This window comes from Diospyros lotus, chromosome 14 (assembly GCF_014633365.1).
Source record: "Diospyros lotus cultivar Yz01 chromosome 14, ASM1463336v1, whole genome shotgun sequence".
NCBI classification, from domain to species: domain Eukaryota; kingdom Viridiplantae; phylum Streptophyta; class Magnoliopsida; order Ericales; family Ebenaceae; genus Diospyros; species Diospyros lotus.
In genome coordinates this window covers 32,586,138-32,596,431 of record NC_068351.1, presented here as the reverse complement: position 1 = coordinate 32,596,431, position 10,294 = coordinate 32,586,138, and the positions used below count along the sequence as shown (strand labels likewise).

General features: G+C 36.9%; 1 protein-coding gene across 1 annotated transcript; it reads left to right on the top strand.

The window, feature by feature from the left end:
• The first annotated feature begins 2,726 nt into the window (after positions 1–2,726).
• On the top strand, positions 2,727–9,497 carry LOC127790052 (SNF1-related protein kinase regulatory subunit gamma-1). Its single transcript, XM_052319309.1, has 6 exons — positions 2,727–2,956; positions 3,940–4,112; positions 5,318–5,518; positions 5,656–5,931; positions 8,071–8,234; positions 8,911–9,497. The coding sequence occupies exons 1-6, from the start codon at positions 2,779–2,781 to the stop codon at positions 9,206–9,208; spliced, it is 1,290 nt and encodes a 429-aa protein (XP_052175269.1). The 5' UTR covers positions 2,727–2,778; the 3' UTR covers positions 9,209–9,497.
• The last annotated feature ends 797 nt before the right edge of the window (positions 9,498–10,294 follow it).

Here is a 10,294-nt window from a genome sequence, read left to right as displayed (position 1 = left end):
TCAATTGATGCCTATAAATACCCCTCAACCCATCGTGTTTTGAGAAGATTCCAATTCCAATCCTTTTGACACTCATTGACTTTTCAGTTGACTCAAACGACTCTTTTACATAGCTTCTCGGGAAAACACACACACTAGCTACATATTACACATGCATTGCACTATATCTATGTATACTTATTTCTTACCACGACAGTGTCTGACTTAAGCATTAGAAGACTTGTGCGGGAGAAATTCCCACATGCTTTCTAATTGTTTTCTGCCTTGCAGACCATTTCTTTGAAACAATCTATTTGAGACCACTTCTTTGAAACAATCTATTTGGGGATACCTTCATGCTCTACTGGATATCAAATTGAGCTTCCTTATAGTTGTGTTGGCTTCCTCTGGACAAGCCATGTGTTTCTGCCTAGCCTTGCCAACTTCTTATCAAGTTTTTTCTCCAAAACAAACAAATGTTAATTGTTGTAGTTTGACAACAACAATATTCAAGGGTAAGATGATGGCTCACATATGCAGGAATCATCTAGCATAGAGAAATTAATCTCAAATAATGAGAAAATCTCGTGGAAATGGCTTACATGATTTAGACTTTTGGTCAAAAAGGTCAGGATTTCTTTCTTGCTAAGGGCTTTACAATAGGCTGTGACAGAAGCTATAAAAAGATAGTGAATTCACCCCAATGTACTTAGGGAAACCACTCAGTTATCGTTGGGATGGGGGTTAACGAGGATAAGCATAATTCCCTTAATAATACTAACATAATAGATCTAGGCCTCACTATGAGTTAAGTGGATTAGGTTCAACAAGTGGGCCAAAATGTTAAATCTACTAAGACTTGAGCTAATGTAGTGGAAAAGAAGGGTCCTTGTATCCCAGAGAAGTTGTCTTTGATCCCTCTAATATCAATTGCTAATGGTATGCCCTGAGTGCTCCTCTTAGTGGAACTCATAGAATGAGTGGAGTACCGGAGTGATACAATTGCTAAGAAAATATAGAGAAATGCCTGTCAATTTTGTTATGGGTTAAAATTTATGATATTCCTTTGGAAGGCTAGACAAAAGCTAGACTATCTATTATTGCAAGTGCTATTAGAAGGCTTATTCACGTAGATGCATCAAGGATCCAATTATCACAAGGTTTGGTAATTTTATTAGTTACTGCTAAAAATTCTTCATCAGCACTATTATTTTCAACAACACTGGCTTCACTTTGAATATTTGATTGTTTTCTCTTTTAGTTATATTTTTGTCTCTTAAATTTGTTCTGTAACTTAAAACACTCACTCTTAATATGTCCTTTTTTCTTACAATAGTGACAAATTTTGTCTATTTTTAAACTTTGATCTACCTTTTCCTTTGCTAGTAAACTTTCTCTTATGTATTCTCTTTCTAATCAAAAGACCATTTTCTTGAGTTTCTGAATTGTCCAATAATTGCTTATCAATTTTCTTTTTCAAAAATAAAACATCATGAACTTTTTTTAAGGTGAGAGTGTCACGACTATAAAATATAGTCTCTAAAAGTTGAACTAAACAATCACGTTGATTGGAGAAGATGAACGATCGAAAGTGTTGGAAGTTCGACAATTGTGACAGGGGAACCGAAAAAGATGAAAGGGTTGTCGTAAATGAATGGAGAAGAAGTGGAAAAAGGTGATTCACCAGTTGTTTGTTTCGTTGTAGTTGATGGCAATTGCGAGGAGGTTGACGGCGATAGACAACATTAGGTAGACAGGTAATTGATGACAACAACAATCGTGGTGACCACAAGCCCTAGGTGAATAAGATGATTAAGGGCTACAAATTTGATGGTTGAGATTGAAAGTTGCTAATGATTTGATCCAATGACTTTGATATCAATTTATAAGAATTTAGGATGGAAAATTTGCTCTAATGAAACCATCAAACACATAAAAAAACACAAAAAAATTAAAATAAGTTTAACACTCATTTATAGATATATATAAAAAAATATATCTTTATATATTTATGTTTTGATTAGAAGATGGGTTATGAAGATATATTTTTAATTGTAAATAAACTCCAATCAATGATAAATTTAAATCTTAGGTCTTTATTATTGTAGATTTAATGATTGTTCTCGTACAGTTGTTTAATAAATTATTTTTTTATCATGAATCAAACTCATTGTTTGATTGGTTTTGATTTAACAAGTCTGATTAGTTGAATACTGAATATTATAATTATTATTATATTTTTAAATAAAGTAAATTGATATATTTCAATCTACTTATTTAAATAATAAAATAATTAAAAATCATAAATAATTTATTATAATTACCAAATGATTTCACCATCGGTTGCGAAAAATATATTCTAAAAATATTAATTTTTAAATTTTTGTGTGCCTTTCTAGCCGTTGGCAAGGAACGCACCAGCGAGACGGTCGCGGGGTGCGCAAAGCGCGCTGGGCGCACGCTAGTGTCACCCGCTAGTGGCCATCACTGAAACCCGGATAAGCACGGCTTCGCTTAAAGATAGAAAAACAAGTGGATAAGATCATATGGCCCCTAGCCACCTTTGACCCAGCCACTGCATCACCACCCATGCACCTCCGCATCACTCCCCGTTCATCTCACCGCCCTAACCGAATCGTCCCCAGTCCACCGTCAGATACCAACGTGGCAGAATTCCGACTCCACCCGCGTCGCACTAGATTCTTCCCTCTGCCCATATAAATACAACATGTCCCTGCCCTCCCGTTGACGTGCTTGATTCAGTTATTATTGTCAGTATTTAGAGAGAGAGAGAGAGAGATGAATCAGTTGGAGGTGGAAGACGATGGAATGTGGAGTCCAGAGGCGAAGGTCGGGAGGACAGTGGAGGATCTGTGGGACAGTATTGAAGAGCCACAGCTGAGTCCGACGGAGAAGCTGAACACTTGCTTCGAGAGCATTCCGGTCTCTTCTTTCCCGCCGGCTCCGTCTTCTCAATGTGAGATTTCGCCGTTTCCTCTTTGTTGCTTTCCATCAGTTTGATTTTCTTTTTTCCGGCGGATTTCGAATTTCGCTTCGGGAGATTGGGAGAATTGTGGTGTGAGATATGGAGAATCGAGATCATTTTCAATGTTTAGGAGTTGATTTCTAGAGTAGGAGATTGAGAGAGGACGGAGGCGACTTAGAATTGAGATACGCCGATTGCGACCTCAGGTATATTGATTCGTTCGGTTGCTGAAAAATCCGAGTTAAGAAAGGAGAGAAAGGAAATTGGACCTTAGATTTCGCATCTTGTAGCTCTTGGGATGATCGTCCTTGTGCAGCTCAGGTGCTCGTAATCTCGATTACGTCAGGAAAGATAAATCATAGGTGTGAGGCGAGATCGAACTCATGAGCCACTGAAACGGACATATGGCTTGCCTGACACCTATGCCCTGGGGGCACATCTTGTAGCTCTTGAAGTGTGCGAAAGCGAAACTCAATAGAGCTGAATAGTTGCGTTTAGGGGTGGTTCTCCATTGATTACGAGAAAAGGAAAAGTCAGGGACAGATACGATTTGGAAATTGGATTTTCTGTTATTTAAGAGGCGTTTCTCCATCACTTCTTGTTATTTATCCTTCAATGAAATTGTCTGACAGATGATCCGCTAAGGGAAAAAAACAGGGATAAATTTATGTTTCTTAATTTCTCTGGCAACCAGACAGATTTATATAAATAAATGGGAGTTAAATAGATACTATATTGCTTATAGTATTGAACACATGTTTTCAATTTTTTTATAATATTTTGAGTACTTTGTTCCCGGGTTGGGCTGCGTCTGGCTGTTAATGCATTCTTTTCGTGTGTGTAGCATCGCTAAATTATGTTAGGGTGTGGATTACGTTTATGTATGTGCAAGTGGCCCCAGTTTTTCCTATTTGTATCATCATTAATTGGCTGATTTCTTACCTGTCCTAAGCCTGCTTGAATTTTCATTGCAGTTATTGAGATAAACTCGGATGCTGGTCTGGGTGAAGCAGTCCAGTTGCTGTCCCAACACCAAATTCTTAGTGCACCTGTTGTGGATGTTGATGCACCTGAGGATGCTAGTTGGATTGACAGATACATCGGAATTGTTGAATTTGCAGGCATTGTTGCCTGGATACTTTATCAGGTATGCTGCTACTGTTTGCTTCTGTAAGCAATCTTATGTTAAAATTGGGTCTAGCTATAGTTTCATTGTTGAACCTTACTATTTCTAGCTATATTTCCTTCATGAACCTTAACAAGTGAACCAAATCTCATCTTCAAGTTAATGGTCTAAATGTGAGTATATTTCTTGAAAGGGAAGAGAAAACTGTGGCCATATTATCCTGGATGGATTTCCTGTAGGCATTTAGGTGTGTGGCATCACCTCAATTGTTCAAAAAGTTAGGATATTTTGGAGGATGTTACTCATAGGATAAAGGCAGGATGATTAAAGTGGGAGAAGTATGCCCAGCATTTTATGTAATTGCACAATTCTTTTAAAGCTAAAAGCAAAGCTTTACCAGCTATAAGATTATCTTCATTGTATGACTCAAAATTTTGGGCAATTAAGCACCAACGTATATAAAATATGAGTGTAATTGAGATGAGAATACTATGATAGATGTGCGGGCATATAAGAAAAGACTATAAAAAATGAGTTAATATGTAATAAGGTTGAAGTGGCATAGTCCAGATTAAAATGATTTGGACACTGAGAAGAAGGCCGATAGAAGCAACATGAGGCAAGTGGATGAAAAGGAGGAAATTTGTAATTAAAAAGGGTGAGGAAGATCAAGCAGAACTTGGTGGGAAAACCTCAAACATGATATAGGATGTAATGGCTTTACAGAGGCTATGGCTAGTGATAGAGTTGATGAAGATTTAGATTTTGTGTGTCTAGCCCCACCAAGTGGGATTAATACTTGTGATTGTTGCTGTTTTTTTGTGTTTTAGAAAAAATCTGTTGTCAAATTGGGAAGTATCTTCTTGTTTCCATAGACTTTCACTTGAAACAGTTGAAGCCTGAAGACTCAATCTACTTTCTGGTCTTTCTTTTTATACAAAATATATTTCTTTTCTTTTTAATAAGATAATATTCCTTAGCAAGTGGGTAAGTAAACTAATGCTAGGTAAATGTATGGAGAAAATTTAGGTTGGTTGTTTGGCTCATTGCTTAGTGTGGATGCATAGGTCTTTGTTGAACAAGAGAATTCAAGTCCATCAATTTTGGTCTTAATTGCTCTGTCAACATTATCAATATTTGTTCTCCAGTTCAGCTTTATGGAGTGCTGTTATCTTTTTGTTTGTCCTAGGCATTTTAAGAATATGACGGGTTTATATGTTGTGCAGTCAGAGAAGGAAGATGGATCTGATAGCTTGGAGTATAATCACAGTGAATCAGTGGGAACCAATGGGCCTGCTGTTGCAGCTGCAGTTAACGGTGTGTCTTCTCCTAGAAACCTTGGAGCCTTAAGCCCTAGGTCTGCTGCGATAACTTCTGGAAATTTTTTTGAGGCCCTGACTTCGTCTGACTTCTACAAGAACGCAAAGGTTGGAATTCCAAGTATTGTACACATAATAAATTTTTGTGGCTATAGCCTTTTCTGTTTGTTTTCCATATGGACTTCTTTAATCTGTCTTCCTTCTCCATCAAACATCCTACAGAGATTAATGTTGTGAATGCACAGGTTCGAGACATCTCAGGGTCATTCAGATGGGCTCCATTTCTCGCTTTGCAGAAATCTAACTCCTTTTTGACCATGCTTTTGCTACTATCAAAGTATAGAATGAAGAGTATTCCTGTGGTTGACCCGGGGGAAAGGACGATTGATAACATCATTACACAGTCTGCCGTTATTCACATGCTACAGGAGTGTGCTGGTCTTCATTGGTTTGAAAGCTGGGGCACTAAGAAACTATATGAACTCGGTCTTCCTTTGATGAAGTCCAATCGTATTGTTAAGGTATGTTCCCTTTTCAATTGAGGTATCTTTATTAATTTATTATCTCTGAACCTCATCTTCCCCATATTCACCATTGATCATATGTCAACGCCTTCTGAATTATCAAGGATTGAAAGGTAAAATAATTTGATTCCAGAGCTAATAATTATAAGATAAAGAATACTATGCCTTCTATCGCTATTCTGGCTGCTTTCCTTTGTTTGTTTTGTCCTTTGGCTCTTGAAAATGGAGTGTAGGACACGTGTTGACTGGCTAGCAACATCAGCTAAGATATCTGGAGCAAACACCATTGATATCGTCCTAAAATTTTGAAATCCTTCCATAAGACATCTATGCATTATTTTCCATTGAGAATTGTATTTGTGGGTTACATATGCAACTGTGACTGTAATTGCTACGGGGCACGAATTACATGTTTTGACCATTGGACTCACTCGTTCCTTCCATATGTCAGGACAAGTTTCATATTCTGTTTGAGGAACTAATATTCTTGAATATTAATAATTTTATTGGCCTTTGAACTTGATTGCTTTTAGTATTGCATATTCTATTGCTTCACATCTAGTGACCATAGTTGGGAATTTCTTGACGTTGCTAGTAGATTTAATGGCTAATTCTGAGTGCATATATTATCTACACTATGATAACATACTAGATACCCCTATATCAGTGCCTCATCTCTACAATTCGCCTACTGGAACTCTGCACTTAGTGTGCTATTTGACATTGAAGACCTACTGTGATGGGGGTCCTTAAGATACTGCCTAGTTGTTGTCATGTCTTACACCATTACACGGGAGGTAATCATATTCTATTTTCTTCGCTTGGCACTGTCCTTTGTAGAATTATCTTGTAGCCTTGTTTTTCTAGCACAAGTACTTTGCAGTTTTCTTTCTTGTTTCCTTCTTCTTTTCTTTAAATTCAGTATGGTCTGATGTTCATCTGCATGCTTGAGCAAAATCACCTGTTTTCCCCCCTTCCTATCAAGTGTTTATGGCTAGGAGGAGGAAAGCTACCATTATTGAATTGGAAAAGAAAAGCACAAGAAAGAGAACCAAAAAGGTGTTGTACAAGAAAAAGGAAGCTGAAACCCTACAAGAATTGTGACAAGTGAAGAAAAAAGCAAAAGCATTATTACCTCCTATGTAATCACAAGAACCCATCATTGCTGGGAAATGAATGTGATATGAAAAGATTTAGGAACTAGGTAGGACGAAGAATTCCTGCTTATAATAATACACATAGGACAAAGAAGTATTTGGCAGAGCTTGTGTTCCTTCTCATTGTCCATAGAACGAACTTGGTAGAAAAAACCTGAACTGGCAAGTAAAAATGTGGTCCAGAAACTGGAAAAACGCGTGCAGTTTCCTTTTGAGCTTCATCCACAGAAATTCCAAATGCAGGGTGGGCAAATTCCTTTAGGCCAACCTCCTAAATAAAAATTGTGATCTGAGCATGTACGAAGTCATTGAATAAGAGGTGCATTTACCCAAATGAAGTTGTAGATATCACAGCATATTAGTGCCTATCATGAACTAACCCCAAATTATTCCAAAACGTTAATCTATTAAAATGGAGTGACTATTGGGCACATGTTTAGGCTGATGGTACCAGGAAGATGAGGTAAAAGAAAACTGTTCATGGCAATGAGAAGACATGATTGCAGGTGCCTATAGGTGAAGATATTGTATAATGTTTAGGTTGATGATGACGGTATCTATGTTACTGAACCAAGCACTTGATTTCAATGAACTGAATGGTTGGCTAGAAGTATTGCCTATAATTCTGAAGAAAAGTATTGCCTAGTAACTTCTGCTAATAAGTTGTCATGTTCCATGAGGATTTTTAGCTTGATTTAATCATTGATAGGACTATTTTCCTGCAGCTGCTGAAGATGTTATACAAAACCCAACCTTTGATGTTGCTGTACATTAAAGGATTACGGGTCCAATTTAGTATTCAGAGATTTATGTTAATGGCATTGAAATTTTCTGTCTATTTATTCAGTCTACTGTTTTTAATCTACCAAAAATTTACTTAGTAGCCTGTCTTTTTTGTGATAACATGATTAATGAAAGTTTGCAGATAGTTCTGTAATTCAGTAATTTTTGAATACTTTCTTCTGGTTCTTCACTACAGGTCTATGAGGATGAACCAGTGCTGCAGGCATTTAAACTCATGAGACAACGGAGGGTAGGGGGGATACCAGTGATTGAAAGCGGTGGAAGCAAGGCAGTTGGTAATATAAGTATCAGGGACATTCAATTCCTTTTAACTGCACCTGAGATCTATAAGAACTACAGGTCAGTAGCGAACTTCTTTTCCATTTTCCACCATTAATTTATGTACTTATCTCCTTTCTCATTCCCAATCAAAGGGTGAAATTTGGACCTTTGGTAACAATAGTAAATTTTCTCTTTTGTGACTGAAAGGTCATGGGTTTGAGTTATAAAAACAACCTCTTTACAAAAGAAAGCAAAGGTAAGGGTGCATAAAAAGACGACCATCCATTGACCATTGCAAAATGGGGTGTCTCATACATGGGAGACGCCCAGATGCCCAATCAAATTGGCTTGAATTAATTTGACCATGAAAAGGTTAAAGCCACTAGACTTGTGCATGATCTGGACCTCCTTGATTGGCATACATTGTAGTGTTTAAAAGGTCTAAGATCAATCAGCTCACGTTCCCTGAACATGTGGTTACTGATCAGAAATGATATATTTAATATATGAGTCTTACAAACGATAACATTAATAGGTAGAAATGAATAGAAAGCTAGAGTTAATGTAACCAATCTCACCTAATGGGATAAAAGGCTTCAATATGTGACCATTGTTGTAAGCTAAACGTATCAAAAAGATGTATATCATAGTAGGGTTTGTAGACCAAATTTAGCTGCATTGCAAGGTGTACAAAAGCCTTCTAGTATAATAGCTTACGGCAATTCATTTTCCCTGGCATGCCTTGCTGCTGCAGATCCATTACAGCCAAGAACTTCCTGACGGCAGTCAGAAGGTACCTCGAGGAGCACAAGGAGGCGTCGCCATTGTTGAATGGCATGATTACGTGTCAAAGAGACGACACGATAAAGGACGTGATTGTGAGGCTGGACACCAAGAAGATCCATCGGATCTACGTTGTGGACGATGAAGGAAACCTGGAGGGAGTGATCACTCTGAGAGACATTATCTCAAAGCTAGTGCACGAGCCTCGCGGCTACTTCGGGGATTTCTTCGATGGAGTTCTGCCACTGCCGGAGAACAGCAGGGTTTAGAGAAGACACCACACTTTTGGTTATCGGTTTCTTATTGCTGCTTTTGGATTCTCAGTTACTACTGACCTGTTTTTGCCCCGTGCATTGTATCATAGACAATCTCAACCTCTTCGTTATCGTCGACAGAGTTCTTATCGTCGCTGTTGTTGTTGTCGTCGTCGTCATTGTCTTCTCTTTTTTCTATTTTTTATTTTTTTTTACATGTATTAAGAACTGCACCGATGTGCCCACTTATAGTTAAAAGTAAGTAATGAAGGCTCTGTTACATCTGGGTGCTTATATCTGAAAATGTTAAAAGTTTCCATGAACAGAGTTCAGTGATCCTGCCTGTGCTGCTGTGTAATGTGTTTGAGCAGCGTGTAGTAATCTCTATTTTGACTGCATTTCAGCATTCTAAACATCAGTTAGGAATAGCAATAACCTCCTAAACTTGTAAACAAAGGGATAATTTTATTGTTTTTCTCTTACACCGAATTTTAAAAGAAAAGAAAAAAAGAGAAACAATCAATGGATGAACGATGAATTCATTTGGATAATCTCGAGTTGTACACGACCTATAAATTAGTTTATTTTCTTTCAAAGAGTTTGTTATTTTCTATTTAGCATGAAATGATTACTTATTTATACGATATAAATATATGGTTTGAGACAAAAAAAATAAATAAAATTTTCAAATTTTAACGCACTTAGCTAGTCCAACTTATATCTTAGTTTGAGAAAATAGCTTTATTTGGTCAATTTAAAGAGATTTTAATAAGATAAACTGTAATATCCCGTATCAAACGATACGAAAGACTTGAATAACTTACTTTGATGGGTCCACGTGAACTTCTCAGAAGATCACACATCTTTGATTTTTCTCAATTCAAACACGCTTAATCGGGAATTCTTTATCTACATTCAACTTAAAAAATATCTAGCTGATATTATTATTTTTTTTCTTACTTATTCTCAATATATACTATGACTCTTGAGATATTACATTAATAACCAATTCCACTTTGTTTCCTAATATTGTGCTGATTCTCACTTATTACTTAATATACAATTTTAGCATTTGATGAGTTAAATTTGTCATTCAGTGGA

Bases quoted from the DNA above. Each gene is read 5' to 3' on its own strand.
- LOC127790052 (XM_052319309.1), top strand. From the start codon at position 2,779: ATGAATCAGTTGGAGGTGGAAGACGATGGAATGTGGAGTCCAGAGGCG. The intron at 5,519-5,655 runs GTTGGAATTCCA...GTGAATGCACAG, and splicing joins ACTTCTACAAGAACGCAAAG to GTTCGAGACATCTCAGGGTC. The intron at 8,235-8,910 runs GTCAGTAGCGAA...TTGCTGCTGCAG, and splicing joins GAGATCTATAAGAACTACAG to ATCCATTACAGCCAAGAACT.